The 18,013-nt window shown below is 40.5% G+C and overlaps 1 protein-coding gene across 4 annotated transcripts in view; it reads left to right on the top strand.

Moving 5' to 3' along the window:
* TMTC2 (transmembrane O-mannosyltransferase targeting cadherins 2) overlaps positions 1 to 18,013 on the top strand; it is a 243,499-nt gene that overhangs the window by 195,846 nt on the left and 29,640 nt on the right. For 3 of the 4 annotated variants that reach the window (XM_053977222.1, XM_053977225.1, XM_053977227.1), the window contains one exon: positions 15,931 to 16,045. In XM_053977222.1, the coding sequence (XP_053833197.1) occupies positions 15,931 to 16,045 (115 nt within the window). Of the gene's footprint in view, positions 1 to 10,739; positions 10,790 to 15,930; positions 16,046 to 18,013 lie in introns of those variants that run through there. The other variant, XM_053977223.1, reaches the window with a different exon arrangement.

The raw sequence follows: 18,013 nt of genomic DNA, 5'->3' as shown, positions 1-18,013 counted from the left end.
ATGGTTATTCAAATCATCATTCATGTCTGATATATTGACTTCTTCATTACCAGATTATAATATTAACATGGTGTGTTATTTCCTAATTAAGATTATTCCCTAAAAACATTGGAAAACTTTTCCTTTATTGTGTACCAGGTTCAAAACGTGGGTTCTGTCATTGTGCAGAGGTGATAATCAACATAAGCGAGGTTCTACTCAGCAGGTTAAGAGTGAAGGGCAAAATTCAGTCAATGTTTGGAACAACAGCATAGTAAAATGGGATGCTGAAGGGCAATAGGCACAAGAAGGTTCTCTTTAACAGTCACTAGGTCTTGCAGCATTATACCCAGAGAGCTCTTCTGAATGTGTGTGAAATCTTTTCATAATATAACTTCTGATCACCTCACTGATTCAGTGATGTTATTCTACAGTTATATCAAAGCAGCTATGAGAAAGATATGGTATACTTCTGCTTGGCTCTTGTGTCTGTGTAATACTGCTGATCTCAAATCCTTGCCACTTTGAGTACAGAACTTTATAAAATTTGAACTGAATTATCCTTGTATTTTCTTTCTTTCTTTCTTTTCTTCCTAGTTTTATTTATCTTCTCTTTTCCACCTCGTTCTGGAATTAATCAGAGCTATGTACTGTGTGTTACCAGGGGCATTCCAAATAATCCATTGGAATCTCTAGAGAACACTTCAAGCTTTACCTCTCCATCTCATTAATTTGTTCCAGCACCTTGTCACAGGTACAGTCTACATCCTGGGGAATACATCCATATTTTGCATGTAAATCTTAGAGGTTACTTTTTTTTCTCAGCATGAAGATGTTGGATGAGAGAATAAAGTAGATGGTATCAGTCCTAAAAAAACACATACCTCACAAAGCAGCCAAATGAAAAGAGTGGTCAGTTGGGACATGACAGGGTGTTGATGGAGTAGCAGGAATAAATGGACAGAAGATTTTCTTCCAAGTTCACATGGATTGCATACACTTATCATTTGTGCTTCCAGGTTGTGCAGATGTTCTTTTTGACTTCTAACCTTCTGGACTTTTCTTGGAGCTATGAGAAAAACTGTCAATATGCTGTATCTTTTAAGAGGCTTACCTTTGTATTATAATGTGCTTTAATTCAAGCCATAAGCCAAAGCTATTTTTAGGTATTACTTGGTGCAAGGAGGCAGCTTATTTAATCTCATGAAAATTTGGAGAGATTGGAACAGTTTGATGGTTGCTCCTTGAAAGATACCACCACAACATGTTTCTCTGCTCAAGCTGGCATTATAATTAGTTTTCTGTAGGTACTTGGCTGACTTTGGTTTTAAGGGGATTTAAGTTTTAAGCAGTGTTTCCCAGACTCATTATGCTTGAAGATGTCTGAAGGGAGAAATAGTGAAAAAGATGAAGATATATAAATCCTTGTAGACTGTTGACATGATGCCACTCCATTGGACATAAGGGGAAGTGGCTTTTACTCTAGTGACCAGAGAGGATGGCAGTCCCCTCTCAGGTGGAAATGCAGGCTGCTGCTCACCTGACCACCTTTCTTTTGCCCTTCTTTCCTTTCTACCTCTCATATGCCAGTTGTCTGAACATCTGAACCTGGTGCAAAACCGTTACATCTTACAAATACATGAGGGTTGATGAGTGATCTGCTACAAGCTGCTCAGGTACACAGTAGGCTACACCTCACAGATGGAAGAGAGAAAATTCTAATGAATAAGGAAGAAGAAAAAGTGAGAGAGGAAAGAGTAAAGAAGCAACGATACTTTTTTTTTTCCTCCCACCATATAGACGGTTTTGAACTAGAAAACTGGAGGAATTTTTTTTGATACTGAATTTGTATGCTTCTGTAAGGTTTGTGGCATTTAATTGGATATTTTTTATACACATTTTTTAATGCACATTTTCTAAAGACTGCCTAACATGAACCCTTTTGACTAAAAGAGGTTGAACTTAACATTTATTTATTTTTTAATTTCTATATTTTTTCTCTGGGAAAGTTTTCTGTCTTCTAAATATTTTAAGAATATAATGGCAGCTAAAGGATCAGTACATCAAATTTGTCAGCATGGAGATGTTTAGTCAGGTCAGACAAGTGCCCTTAAGGTTCACAGACTATGTAGTTTTGGATATAGTATTTGGATATATGACAGAGGAGGCAAAGGTCTCTGTTTCTGTCTGAACTGAGCCTATCTCAGGAGAAGCTGAAGAAAGATTATGTATAAATTCTGTCAGTGCACAACTATGAGGTGCATTTCAAACAGTGACATATTTATGTGATCATCTTAAAAAAAAAAAAAAAAAACAAAAACAAATTCTTCAGTAAATAGGATGCAGTGTAATTGAGGAGTTTGAAATTGTTGAAGCTTTCTGTACTAGCTTTTCCTTAAATGAAAAACACCATAAATCTACAGTGATATTTGTAGTGTAGCATTTATCTCCAGAAATGTCTTATTTTATTTATAATTTGCTGTTTAAAAACAAAAATAAAATAATAATCATAAAAAAACCCACCAAGCAAACAACAACAAAACAAACAAACAAAAAACCCATACAAAAAAACAACCCAAAAATAAAAAAAAACCCAAACCAAAAAAAAAAACTCAAAAAGCACTAGAGTTCATTTTACTTGTCTGCTAAAAATAGGTTTTGACACTGTGCCTCTTAATGTGCATATAGTGGCCTTTCTCCAAAGTGATGAAAATGGAGTGGGGAATAAAACAAAGAGACAAAGGAGTAGTAAGATTTCAAGATAAATATGTGCAAAGGTCCCTTCTCCCTTATATTTGTAATGGCTTAATTGGAATAGAAAAGTCTAGAACCCAAGAGGATTTTCAAATTAACTCTATTTTATTAATAGCTGTTGACACCTCCTTTTAAAATAGTTTCCTTTGAATAATACATTGTTTCTAATAAGCCTAAATTGTTTAAAGATTCCTTTTTTCATTATAAAATTGGATTATTCTAATTATATTAATTATGCATTCACTTAATTTAGCATTTCACACTGATCATCTGCCTTTTTAAATGCATTCCCTGTTAGAGATGTAAAACAAAAAGAGACTTTCAGATTACATAAAACTGAAGTGTATTAGCTATATCCTAATTGAACTAAGAACAGATTAACATATTCCCAAATACACTTTTGTTTTTACATTGTCTTTCACTTTTGAATTTGTGATAATTTAGGAGTTATTTTTATAGATTTTCTTACATTATCTGTTTCTTTTTAAGCAAGTTTAACTTCTTAACTGCCTTTTTAATTGTTTTTCAATTTCATCATAATCTTTCTAATCACTGTTTCTGCAAAGGGCTCTTAGCCCTTTTTTGATGCCTAAATTTTCACCTAAACTTATTAGCACTTTGTATCTGTCTTACTTCCAAAGATGGCTGCTTTACTACTCCTATGTCACAGCCTGAAAATGGGTTGTAATTGCTATGGTTTAAGGATCAAAGTATATTTCATTGAAATATAATAGCAGTGAGTTTTCAAGCACCATTTTTTTCAGTCTTTGTCTTAGGCTTACATGTATTAGTGAGTGTGAGAATTTTTATATATTTACAGATGTGACTTCATTTTTTTTCTTAGATATTTCTGCTTAGATTGAGGTTCAGTAAGGTGAAGTGCCAGGTCCTGGATTTCAGTCACAATGACCCCTTGCAGCACCGCAGGCTGGGGGCAGAGCAGCTGGAAAACTGCGCAGAGGAAAAGTAGCTGGGGGTGTTGGTTGTCAGCAGCTGAACATAGGCCAGCATGTGCCCAGGTGGCCAAGAAGGCTAATGGCATCCTGGCCTGGATCAGCAATAGTGTGGCCAGCAGGACCTGGGCAGGGATTGTGTCCCTGTACTTGGCACTGGTGAGGCCACACCTTGAGTCCTGTGTCTGGGTCTGGTTCTGGGCCTGCAAGAAAGACATTGAGGAGCTGGAGAATGCCCAGAGAAGGGCAACAAGGCTGGGGAAGGGTCTGGAGCACAAGTCCTGTAAGGAGTGGCTGAGGGAGCTGGGGTTGTTTAGCCTGGAGAAAAGGAGGCTCAGGGGAGACCCAGTCACTCTCTCCACCTATCTGAAAGGAGACAGGTGGGGGTTGGTCTCTTCTCCCCGGCAATCAGTGACAGGATTAAAGGAAGAGGCCTCAAGCTGAGCCAGAGGAGGCTCAGGTTGGACATAGGAAGAATTTCTTCACAGAAAGGATAGTTATGCAGGATGGACAGGATGTCCAGGGAGGTGGTGGAGTCACCATCATTGGAGAAGTTCAAGAAAGGACTGGTCATGACACTTAGCACTATATGTAATGAGCATGGTGGTGTTCAGTCAAAGGTTGGACTCGATGATCATTAAGGTCTTTTCAACCTAACTGATTCTTTGTGCTGCATCTATAATATTTCAGTGTAGTCACATTGTTCTCATTGCTTGAGTTTTGTGCTTTTTGTCTTCATTGACTGAAGAGCAGCCTAAGAAAAAAATTATATATTTTCCCCACATATTTAAGGAAAAGCTCCTATGAAGAAAGCAGTGAACTAATGAAAAATAGAGTATCAATGTTGTATTTATAAAAAAGAGGAACATCATGAAATGATGACTTGACTCATGAAATCTTACTAATTTCTTTAGGAGAGCTTTATGTGGAAGGTAAAAATGTCATGCTAATCCACAGGTAGGTCAGTGTTCACTTTTGTCAATGAAATGGATAAAACTTAATAAGACATAAATCCAGTGAATGGATTATCCTGTTTCTGATTGACAGGTTAGCTAAATGCAGTATATACCAAATGATAAATAAAAGTCCATAGGTCTGCTGCATTGGGAACCCCAGATGCTACATGATGATTTTGTATTGAGAAATTAAATCCCTTTATGAGGGTCAAAGTGAACCAGATATAGTACGTCCATCACTAAGTCACTTCTCAATGTGCACTCGTGAACCTTTCTGCTGATGACAGAGGCTTTGTCATTTTAAATCTTTGGGAAATCCCAACATTGGTATACAGTGATTTTGTAGGAAAACTATAAACTAGTTTATGATATTCAAATAATACATGTTCATAGAACATATGTGCTCTTTGGAGAAAGGGTCTCTCTGTCTTGAACATACTATGTGCCATCAAATCAGGATCCTGCCTTTGGACTATGGCATATACCTGCTCCTGCAATATCAATGAATGTAATTCCAAGAAGAGAGGATTCCTAGACTTGAAGCAGGAAGATGTAACTGTCTTGCAGAAATACTTCATTAAGCTGCTGACCTTTTTGCTCTCAGAACTCCCTCTACAAACTTTAGGAAAATCTTTAGCTACTACTAACCAACAGTATTTCTTAGTTCCAAACTGAGGACAAAAACTGAGCTGTTCAGGACAATCAACCAATTTTAAGTCCTTTTTGTCACTCTAGGCTACTTTTATCACACAACATTAAAAGAAGATTATTACAGACCACTATAATAACTATTTTTCCAAACTCTCTTTAGAACCAATCACTCAAGTGGAATGCAGTGGAGTATTTCCAAACAAGCTAGGTCACTAATCTGAAATGCTGTGGAATTTCCATGCTTCTGGCTCTTCCCTTGGGTTTAGCCTTAAATCTAATCATTCTGACATCTCTAATACATGGTTGACTCTGCTTCCTCAGCACAATATACTAGACTGCTGAAGGGATGTGATATAGATAGTGCAGATCAGAGACAGGGTTAGAAATGTGTCTATGTGCTTCTTCCATATTGCCAAAATGGGGCATTTCTGTAGGGACTGAAAAATGAACATGAACAGTGCTGGAGGTTTTGTGGCACAAACAATGCTGAGGACTTCTTTGCTAATGGTCATATGTTTTGACCTATGAGTACTATTTCATGGGGATTTTTGTAGAGAAAGCATGAAGCTGCTACGAAAGTGCAACTGGATAGTTCTTTTTCAGCCAAATTTTACATTTCCAAACCTTATACATCATCAGGTGTCTGGAAAATGATATAGAGTTCAGGATCTTCCTCAGTATTTGTAAATCATGAGATCCTCTGTAGTATATATTTTCATCATTAATCTTTTGGTTTGGTGAGAGCTTCCAGTGATCCAGATGTGGTTACAGGTTTAGTCATCAAGTCCCAAAGGTTTGCTAGTTAATTTTTTCTCTCTTGTCTATGATCATGCTCTGAAATGCATGTACCAGTGGTACATTTAGCAAAATTGCAACAGATAAGTTTTTCAGACAAAGAAAAGGACTAATAAAAAAAATTCTTTTCCAAGCCAGTGCATATAATGATATTGCAGTACCCACTGACTTGCTTAGTGTTTCATTATGTTTTATTTGCATGGAAGAATTTTCTCTTTGGGAACTCATTAAAGGGAGAAGGTCTCCAGAAGTCCTTCCATCAAGAAACCAAGAGTACACATTTCAATTAAGATGGAATGGGATACAAGGAGCAGTAAAAACTGAAATGCCGCTACCATTTGGGTGATTGTGATATAAGTTGCCTTTGTTTCTCCTATCACATCTTCCAAGTTCAGCAAGAAATTGTCTTAACAGGTCTGGAAAAGCAGGATGTTTAATAAAACATTCCCTTGCTCTGAGAACTGCTCCTTCACAGCCAGTGAATCTGTTTTGAAACTCCTAAACAAAACAGTTACATTAGGTCATGTCTGTTGATTTTGCATCTTGAAACATTGATTCATCATCTGAAATACTTTGGAAATCAACTTGCAGGCAAGGTCTCGCCTCATTTCTTCCACTGAGTGCAATTTAAATTTTCCATTTTGAAATCTCTGGTTGCATCAGCTCTTTAGTTCTGCATTGCCACAGCAGAGCTGAAGTTGATAGTAACTTCAATGATGGTTCTGCCACTGAGAATATAATTCTGCTCTCAAGATATCATCTGCATCGGACAAAATACAATGCATTGAGTCAGCCAGAATCTGCTCCCTCTTCTTCTTTCTCTTGAAATTTGAAATGCTTTGAAAGCACCAGCAGATATTCAGCTTCCAATCCTCAATGCTGAATGTGCTGAAAGAGCTTCTAGTGAAGTTTATTGCAAACAGATTTTACAGTCGAATCTTGGTAGAGCCACTTTTCATGTTGTGGAACTAAAAAACTCTTTTGAAGAGGATAAGAAGCAGAAGACTTGGTGAGAAATGTATATTAAAAAAAATAAATTCCTGTTTAGGATGGTTTTGGAAGTTTTTTTCATTATTATTCAGAAGGTAGTTTACTCAGTTTTGCTCACATTACTAAAGATACCACACCACAAGTCTGTCATAGCAACCTGAGTAAATGCAGAACCAGCAGCATTCTGAGAACATTCAAGATAGCTCTTTTCAAAATCAACACCAGCAAGATGTGCTATTTCAGAAATCTACTCTGTTCTGGGAGTACGTTTGTGTGTTTGCCAGTGAGTAAAAGAGGGAACATTTCAAAAAGATTGGTGCAAATTGCACTTTTATGTAGTAAATTAAGCAAATTGCACTTTTATCTAGTAAAATAAAGGCTCACAGTGTCTGCAAGGAATAGTTAAGCCCATTCTAGAGGAACACAGTAATTAATGCCTTTGTGCTCTGAACATAAAAGATTTTTACACAGAGACATATCCCAACCAATTAATATCTTTCCAATTAATAGCTTTCTTGTTACAATAAAGCAGCAGAACTAACAGTTCAGATGTATGGCTTTTAAATTGTTGGTGGTGCATATCTTAACAAATGCTTTACAAATGTTCATTATTGTTTTAGGGAGACAATTATACAGGATAGAGAGCTGTAGGCTTTCATTTATGTGGATAAATACTTTTTAAAAATCGATAAAACATGAAAATAAACTGTTCTTTTCAATTGCTGGGAACTGGAATTTTTTTGTTCTTGTTTAAGTTACATACATACTTATATCTCACTTTTCACTAAATTGTATGTATTGCCCCAAAAGTTTTTGGTCAAATATAAACTCAAAACCACTGTTGATGGTTTGCAATGAAAAGTACGTTTGAACAAGGCTGCAAGTACAGATTTCAGCAGCTTTAATGCTATTTCTGATTCTTAGATAGTTTAGGGAAAAATTACTAAGAGGATTGTGAAATATTGAATCAGTTCTCTGCTATCAAAGGTCTTTAACAACTCTTGACTACATATTTACTCTCACCCCTGTGCTGTCTAGCAAGAAAGGTGGAAAAAATTATCAAAAAAAAAGTAACATTCCAGGCAAACCACAGTGTTTCTGAAAGTCACATCTTTTCCTGGACTGTGGATTTCCCACTTCCAGTTTAGAAGAGTAATGAAAAATATTCTTTCCTCTAGATAGGAAAATGTGGTATTTGGAGCTGTTTTCTCAAAAGCTGTTGTGATTCCAAAAAAAGTCAGGCTACCGTAATTTATGTTGTTGGCAAGAGCTGGAATCGTGACACCTGCAATAAGTAAGCTCTCTATGTGATGCTGGGCAGTATCTCATAAGGTTTGCCAGCTGCTTGTCAGAGAATAAAATCCTACATATAAATTTAGACCCACACAAGTGGTTCCTGGATGCAGGGGCTTGTGGATCATACCTTCTGATCCACCTTCAACACCTTGCCAATATTACACCCTGCTAGTGCTCTTCTCTTGGGAAAACCTTTTTATGGCTTTGACAAGAAAGGTTCAGAAGTCTGTTTTATAATGAAGAAAGCACAGCAGTAAACTGCCAATCCGGCTCATTCTTGTATGATTTTAGTATATCAGATTAAAATGAATGGCAGCTAATGTTTTCAAAATGGTATTTTTCTACTTAGGTACTTTAAATTAAATTGAGATGTGTGAATAAAATTAGTCTGCCTTTCAGAAGAACTTGGCAAATCAATTTTTAACTGAAAGTTTCCACCTTGTACTGGGTCTGGCTGTGATAGTGTTAACTTCATAGCAGCTTGGATGATGCCTTGTTTTGAATTTGTGACTAAAGCAGCCTTGATAACACACACCAAAGTTTTGGCTGCTGCTGAATAGTGTTTAAGCAGTGTCAAGGCTTTCTCTTTTTGGGAGGGAGCATAGCTTGGACAGCTGATCTGAGCTGGCCAAAGGGATAGATAAAACAGTTCGTATAACATTGTGTTCAGCAATAAAAACTGGAGTAGAGAAACAAGAAGGGTTTTGGCTTCTGAGATGGTTTTGTTTGGAAACTGGCTGAGCATCTCTACCTATGAGAAGTGGTGAGAAATTTCCTTCACTTTGCTGTTTGCTGTTTCAGTTTGGGTTTTTTTTTCTTCCCCATGTTAAACTGCCTATATCTTGATGCAGAGATTTTCTTGGTTTTGCTCTTCTGTTTTCTCCCCTCACCCTGTATGAGTGCTTGGATACTGGCAGGGGACAATCCACCATGGGGACAATACACTCAGGTAATGACTTTTTCACTAGATTGAAAAAGTTGCAGTGTTTTTACTGTGACTCACATTGAACTTGCCATCTACCAGAACCCTCAGGTCCCTTTCCATGGTGCTGTTTTCCAGCATCTCATTCCCCAGTCTGTTTGTACATCCAGGGTTGCCCCATCCCAGGTACCAAATCTGGCACTTGCCCTCAGAGGAGTTGATAGCTCGTCTCAGTTTCGTATTATTGGCAAACTTACTTTGTATGCCTTTAAGACCTGCATCCAAGTCATTTATGAAGAGAACTGGCCGTAAACTGGAGTTCTGTAGGAGCTTGCATATAGTGGATAATACATTTGGTTTCATATATGCATCATCTGCTCCTTACCCACTCAGCATGAGTTATTGCCACCCCCAGTACAGGGCAGAGACAGGGCAGAGACTGGTGTATGGTGATGTACAGTCCTAGAACTTTCTTTTTGACGAACTGAAAGTTTTACTTATATCTTTGTTTGCGACATTGCGTTGTTTTCCCCGGTCCCGTGCCACTCCGGGGTGCCTAAAAGGTGCAGTTTCTCCTCGGGACTGGGGCGCCGCTTGCTCCCGGGCGCCACTTATGTCACCCGCATGAGGGTCGAGGCAAAGAGGCGAAGGAATTGTCCACTCTGCCCGTGTGGGAGGCTGGGGAGATTTTATTTGCCGCGGGGAGCCATGACGGAAAAGCCGCAGCTTGCTCCCCAGCGCCCACGTGGACGAAAATGGCCACGAACAAAGGAAGGCATAGGGTATTATAGGGGCCGGGCCAAGAGAGGCAGAAGCCCCCCTCGCCCAATGGGGGCAGGCTACGGGGGAGTGACATGGATCAGGGTAACCAACGAGGACGTGACAGGGGCAGACCGGGCTCCAGGGCGAATGGGGTTGCGGGAATGGGGAAACAGACACGGAACTCTCTGGAGTGGACAGGGGGGTGGTTGCAGGACTGGCATGGTGAGCTCCAATGGTAAGTAACCTGGAGCCGACTACTGCGGGGGCGGGGGAGAAACCCGGGGGGTGCACAGGGGTACACAGCACCAGCTAACTAACACATATCAGAACCCCTATTCTGAACCCAAACCTGGGATACAACATCTCCCTGTTTTTCAAAATATAAAAAAGGACGGCTGTATGGTCTTTTTCACTGCTCGTCTGTTTGCTTCTTCACTCAGCTTCTGCTCCTGGTGTTTTCTTCTGCTGCTGCAATGGCTGCCCTTTGCAGATGGAGAGGGCTTGCTGCAATGATGCTGGGACCGGTTCTTCTCCGGGTGCTTGAGATAGGAGAACTGGGACAACAACTTTATTACAAACACGTGGACTGGGGACACACACGGACTGGGGTAGCTGAGGAGATTTTTCTGTGGCTTTGGGGAAATTTTTTTTTAAATGATGTAGTATCTTTTCTCTTTGCAGCGCCTGCAGTTTGATGCCACGCCCCGATTGGTGGGGTCATCTGCTGCACCCACAGGCACTCTGATGTTGCGACTCACCACCTGCACTACTTGATAAATCACACCTCCCCTTGAGGTGCTGTGGCCTGCCTTATTTTTATCTTCACGTGAACCAGATTTGCGTTCCTTTTTCAGTTTTTTGGGAAAGTGGGGTCTCCTTCCCCCCTCCCCCTCCCACTGTTCCTGGAGGTGCCCTCCCCACAAATGGACATTGGATAACAAAATGTCCCTTCCGATCACAGTGGAAGCATTGGCGTTTCAATGGAGGCTGCCTTGGAACGGTGTTCTTTGGAGGCACAGCAGCCAAGGCGACCACATGGCTTCTGGGATTTTCTGGGATTTCTTTTCTCTCGAGCTGTGTTTCAGCGTTCATGGATGATGTTTCTGGGACAAGCTTGTCTTGGACCTCTGATCCCTCTACATGCCTCTCAACTGCCACCTTGACCCGATCCGTGGAATCTGCAAAATGCTCAGAAACCTTCCCCTGCTCCCCCCTCCCCTTGTTTCCCTCCCTCCTGGGTCTCTGGGAACCATGGGAATGCAGAGGCAGGGACTCCTGCTCACCCCTCCCTCTGCTTCCCTCCCTCCCGGGTCTCCGGGAACCATGGGAATGCAGGGGCGGGGATTCCCACTCCCCTCTCCTTCCTCTTCCCCTCGCCCCCCCCAGATCTCCAAGGCCCATGGGAAGATGAAGGTAGGGGACCCCGCTCCTCCGTCCCCCCTCTTCCCTCCCACCCAGACCTCCAGGACCCATGGGAAGATGGGGACAGGGTGCGGGGAACTGGACGGGGGCTGCCTCCTATTCCCTGAGGCAGCGGGGCAGAGGCGGCAGAGCTCTCCCCGGAGGGAGAGGGCGGGGTAAATGATGCAACTGGGAGAACATGTAAAGGACTGGGGGGAACGCCCACACAAGGAGGAACAGTGGGTGGGGGAGTGCGGTGTGGGCAACAGGGGAGTAACCTGATCTCCTGAGGGGGCGGTGACCATGCCCACAGGGAGGCCAGAGGGGGTTGGGTCAAAGGCGGGGACACAGGGAACAAAGGAGAGAAAGGGATTATGGGAAGAAGAAGCCCCTCCACATGGCTGTCTTCCATCTTGGGAAGACAAAGGCACTGACCACGTGGCCACAGTTTCCTCAGGGAAACAAAGGAAAGGATTCAAAGAAACAGAACTGCATGGGGTAGTGCCAGAACTGGGATTTCTAACTGGGTAAAAGGGATTGGAAAAAGGGTTTGGGGTCAGTTCCTCAGCGAAGTGGCCAGTTTCGCTAAGGCGGGGACGCTGGGGGGGCTTGGGGGAGCCAGGAGCACAGTCCACGTTTGTGGAGCTGCCCTGCACCATTGAGTGGTGGAGTACTCCCCCCTGCCCACCTGGGTTAGGGAAAGAAGGATTAGAAGGCGGGGAAACGGGTTCAGGGAGAACAACAGTTCTGTCCCATGGCTCTCTTCCTTCCCAGCTCGCTTCCTGCGTGGACTCCGCTTTTACAACTTCCGATATTAGCAAATGGAGGGTGGTAAAGCAACCTTTAACAGAGGGATCCCTACGTTCAATTCCCTCTGCCAATTTTGCTCCCACCCGCTCCCAAAACTCCCTTTTGCTAGCATCCCCCGCTGACATGCGGGGGAAGGAAAAGCACAGCCACGGAACAAAATTTTTAACAGAACTTTTGGGGCAGGGGCCCTTCACTGATAGGATATCCTTACCTTGGGTATAGAATTCCTTCTGTGGGGTGGTTAGCACGGTCCCCATGCTATTTCCACCCACCCGACCTCACCCCTGGTGCAGGAAAATCGGAAAAAAAACCCAAAAAAGGCGAAAGACCCCAGTGGCTGCTGCTCGCGTTGTGCACCACGCGTCCCCTCATCCTCGGGAACGTGGCAAAGCCCACCCACGTGAAGGGGAGTATTATCTGGGTCCATCCCTACCACTAAATACTCACTAAACCAGAATATTCCACAAATAAAAACTGCAACCAGGGTCCTTGGTTCCCGGAAACAACCTCTCTTCGGCTTTCCACTGCTGTGAAAGGTTACGCTTCTCTTCCCGTGTGGGGAAAGCACCGTGTGCTTTCCTCGGGGGTGGCGGAGACTTCACTGGCCTACTTTGGGGAGTCTCCGCTCCCGTTTTCAGTCCAACATGAAGCACTATTCTGGTGTGGCTCTGCGACGGCGGCGGCTCTCCATGCGGACCACGCTCACTCAGCTCAGCAGCGGCACTTGCTGGTCGGCGGCGGCGGCGGCTCTCTGCGCGGTTTCCAGGTGCTTCGTGGTGAATCTCCGCCTGCACGGCCAGCACCAAATGCGGCGTCATGTTGTTTTCCCCAGTCCCGCACCACTCCGGGGCGCCTAAAAGGTGTGGTTTCTCCTCGGGACTGGGGCACCGCTTGCTCCCAGGCGCCACTTCCGTGGTGCGCTGGTCGGGGCTTGCTGGGTTCTGTCACCCACACAAGGGTCGAGGCAAAGAGGCGAAGGAATTGTCCACTCCACCCGTGTGGGAGGCTGGGGAGATTTTATTTGCCGCAGGGAGCCACGTTGGAGAAGCCGCAGCTCGCTCCCCAGCGCCCGCGTGGACAAAAATGGCCACGAACAAAGGAAGGCATAGGGTATTATAGGGGCCGGGCCAAGAGAGGCAGAAGCCCCCCTCGCCCAATGGGGGCAGGCTACGGGGGAGTGACATGGATCAGGGTAACCAACGAGGACGTGACAGGGGCAGACCAGGCTCCAGGGCGAATGGGGTTGCGGGAATGGGGAAACAGACGCGGAACTCTCTGGAGTGGACAGGGGGGTGGTTGCAGGACTGGCATGGTGAGCTCCAATGGTAAGTAACCTGGAGCCGACTACTGCAGGGACGGGGGAGAAACCTGGGAGGTGCACGGGGGTACACAGCACCGGCTAACTAACACATATCAGAACCCCTAGTCTGTACCCAAACCTGGGATACAACATTTGTTCTCCCCTCTGGCTGAATGTATCAGTAGCACATCCACTTACCAGTGTTTTGCTCTGCTAATCCAGGGCTTTCATTAGCAAAAGTACCTTACTGTTAACATTGTATGACTGGTTTGCTTTAATATGGGCTTAAAGATTAGGAATACTGTTTTGCTTCATTCATTAGAAGAGAATTGGAATACTAGTTGGTCAAGCTTATTTCAAAGATTACTCTTTAAAGAAAATACGAATTCAGCCCAAATAGATATGAACTATTTTATTTGGTAGATTTACTTGTAGAATTTTCAGATTCAAATATGAATTTGTCCTGCAGCATATGAGGCATACTCTGATGCGGTACCCAAAAGAAAAATAAAAATATTAAAAAAAAAAAAAAGTTAAACTTTTAGCTTTTGTCAGAATTTTTTTTTATTTAGAAGCAACTTCCATTAAGAGACTTCCATTAACAGTTCAACCACTGATTTATAATTCTGAAGACAAATTAATTTCTTGTGGTCCAAATTGTTCTCAAACTATGTTTTCTTTTCTCTTTTTATTTATTTGTTTAATTATTTTCATGTGTGGGAAGGGTTTTTTTGTAAATTATCTGTTTCTGGGCACAATAGGTACAAAGCATTGTACTGAATCAAAGTACAATGAGTGTGGATGTAACTAAAGCAAGCAAACCTTATGCTGTGAATGCAGGAAGGCACCAAAATGTTTTTACAAGTTTTGCAGATCTGAATAATTAAGATATAAGAGACTGAGTAAATAATCTCCAACTCTCCCAAGCTGAAATGTATCCACAGAGAAAACAAAAAGCTAAGAAAGCTGCCTTTCATAATTTTTTGTATTGAAATGATTCCTTCTGCAAATGTCTTTCTTGTACCAAAGCATCAATGAGTTCACGATGTTTGTACAGACCTTGCTAGCTCTGGTTAAGGGAATGTTTCACCTTAGCACACAGCAAGTATGTGAGCAACTGGGAATTAATGAGGAAAGGGGAAGAGAAAAACGACAAAATCCCTTACCATGACAGACTGTCATTTGCTCATGGTATATTGTTCCTGATGAGGCTTGTGGTTAGTGGTGGCATGGTGGAGTTTTGCCTGAGAGACCTTACTTGACAAAGTAAGACAAAAAGGGAAGGACGTCGTGCTGGAATGTATAATCACTTTAAGGCTTTAAGATAGTTTTTCCAAATATAAAGTTATGTATGCACAGACACTAGATGGTTGAATTCCTTAAAAATGTTGTTGCAATAAATAACACATTTTACAGGTTAGGTGTGAAAAAGCATTAAACAAGCAAAAATAAGGTTGAGTACCTTCCAAATTATTTTTTTCGCCTTCTTCAAAGGAAAACTCATTTTTAGAGTTCTCCTGTATGTTACATGTTTTGTTTTGAAAACAATTCTGTATTCTGTATTTCAATTAAAGCTTGGTTTGTGCTAAATTATTCATTCTTTTCTGCTTATACTTGGTTTAATGATAGTGATGATTTAATTTGTAAAAAGTGAGTCACTTGATTTTAGCCATCTTCTATTTTTGTTTAATGTGAGAGGTAAGTATCATATAGGAAACCTGTAAAAAACTACCTGTTGTGAGTCTTTTAGTGTTAGTGAAATATAAGATAAAATACCAGTCCATTAAGATGTATGTATATATGTAATGGTTTTAAAGGAAATACAAAATAGAATTCGAAAGGTAAAAAAATGTATGTATACTAAAATTTATCAATTTATGTGAATTTGGGGTATGCTTCTAAAACAAATGTTGGGATATTCTTTGGGAATGTGTTTAATTTGTGGATACTATTTTATTTCAATGTGTTTTGAGGAAGCAAAGATCATGGTAATTGTATAGGCAGAAAGGTACGTTCTCAAATGTCAGGCTTCCTGGGGTTTGGGAGTATGGTTTCTTGATGTCTGAGTTTTACTCTATCATTCTCACTTTTCCTAAATGCATTCCAAAGATATTGTTATTACTTGTCATATTTATTGCAATTTTTCTACATGGACTGTATTTTAAAGATATTGAAATACAGAGCAGATCAGCAAATGACATTGAATCTGAGACATTGGTTTATTGCTTGGTTTATTAGTTTGGGGTGTAGGTTTGGAGTATTTTTGTTGGTTTTTTTGTGCTTCCTTTTCCTGACTATACTGTCTGAAGTGTATTACGTAAGTTATTTTCTGTGGGCTCATGTTCACGCACTCCATTGCAGGTCAGTTCCTCCTAGAAGAATCCCGCCTGATAGAAGCAGCTGAAATGGCAAAAAAAGCAGCTGAACTTGATAATACGGAATTTGATGTTGTTTTCAATGCAGCCCATATGCTCAGGTTAGTGCTTGTACATCTGCCTCACTTGATTTTTCTCTCATTTTGGAGGAAAAAAATCTTCATAGCCTTTGCTTGAGATGCAGGATTCTTTTTAAAGCCCAGCAACTCTTTTGAATAATTCAATGTTATTGCTAATAAGATACAAAGAAGTGGAATTAAATTGTTGCAACATTTAGCACTTCGCATTTCTTAAATTCTCTTTATTATATCATAATTTCCTACCTTCAAAACTTCTGTTGTTCACAAGCAGGTAATGCATTTTGCTTGCATATGAGAATAAGTGTTTCTTTTGTGAAGAACCTTCTGTAAAATTTCCTTTCACCTGATTTTAAAATTTTAGTGTGCATAGCAACTGAAAAGAGGAGACCATATTTCTCATCTGGATGTAAATAGAGCATATTGAAAATTTCTGTTAATATCAGTAGGGAACATTATGATAATTAGAAATCTAAATAGTCTCAGGCTGATAATTACATTGAGATGCATAGGAGCTCTTAGTGAAATTCTCAGAATCTATGACTTAAAATGTAGTCTTATATTTAATTCTCTTCTGTATGAATAGAACAAAACTTTGAACTTCTATTTTAGCTTTTAAAGCTGTCAGACCTGGTTATTCAGTAACATTAAGCTCCTGTCTGTGAGTTTAACATTATCATTAAACTCACATTACTGTAATGGGTATCCTCCATGCTTATTTCTAGGATAACTATCTAATTATTGTCTATTGTCCACTTAACAGCTATAAGGATACTCTATTTCATTTAGATGGTATCTAAGCATAGAAAATGCATGAAAAAGAAAATAAAAAAAATACACTTCATTAGCACAAAGCAGTTCTTGAGATAATTTCTCTGCTGAAGATATGTTACTAGGCTCCTTTATATTTTAGCATTTTAAATAAGAAATTAAAGGAAAAGAAAATACTATAAAAGAGAAGGTAGAATCAAAAATTTTCAAATCAAAAATTATTTTAAAAATAACTTTAAAAAATAACTTACTGCTTGTTGATTAGAAAGGAAACCAAGACAAATGGCTCATTGGTAAACAACAGTTTGACCTGACAGAGGTGTATGAGCTATTTTAAGGTGGCTTCCCCAGGATTATTTTGTGAATGATATCTCTCAAGACAGAATTCAGTAATTTGAAGCATTTAGATTAATGTTACAAATTCACAGACAGAAGATTAGCATGTTAGGCATGACAGCTGAATTTAGAAAGGTACAGAGGGGTCAGATTCCTGATTTTACTGAGTGTGTTGTAGAAGATGGTTTAGTGGTATGATTGTGTGTATTATAAAATGTGGTGGTGTAAATCAATACTATTTTGGAAGTAGGTTTAATAAATCTCCTGCTTTCTCTGTGAACACTGAGTGTAGTGTTCAAGGTCTTTGAAGCACATATATTTACATCTGGATATGAGTATTTTTTCACTTTCAAAGTAATAGCTATACTGCTGTGCTATACATCAGCCATGGTTACCCTACTTGATCTGTTTGGGAGTGTACTGTTCTTGGGAGGCCTTGACAAGCAATGAGCTCAGTGATTCTAAGCTGCATTCTCAATTTTTACTGGAAGTACAAAGCCAAAACCTTCAAAAACAAAGAAAATGCACTAAACTGAAACACTTAAAAAAAAAAAATAGGCCTGCTTTAGTTTAGCTAGAATCCCTTGTGCTCCTTTGGGATACCCAGATGATCTAGTTTTTCACTTAATACTCAGTTCTCTTTGAGGAAGATCATAATATTTTCCTAATACTCTCTGAGAGTCTAAAGTGGTCTATAGGATTTAGAAAGAGTCAGGGTGGCAAAGCTGAATTCAGTGCTGACAAGTATTTGCTCAAAACCCAATGTGTTAGCATCTGACTGATTTTTTGCTATAGGTTATGATTTTGTTGTCTGTCCTTGTTTACTGCTTTACTTAGCAATTAATTCAAATATATGGCTTCTGTGATACTTGTTGGACAAGGGTA

The sequence above is a fragment of the Vidua macroura genome, chromosome 5 (genome assembly GCF_024509145.1).
Source record: "Vidua macroura isolate BioBank_ID:100142 chromosome 5, ASM2450914v1, whole genome shotgun sequence".
Taxonomy (NCBI): domain Eukaryota; kingdom Metazoa; phylum Chordata; class Aves; order Passeriformes; family Viduidae; genus Vidua; species Vidua macroura.
This window is presented reverse-complemented; position numbering and strand designations above follow the sequence as displayed.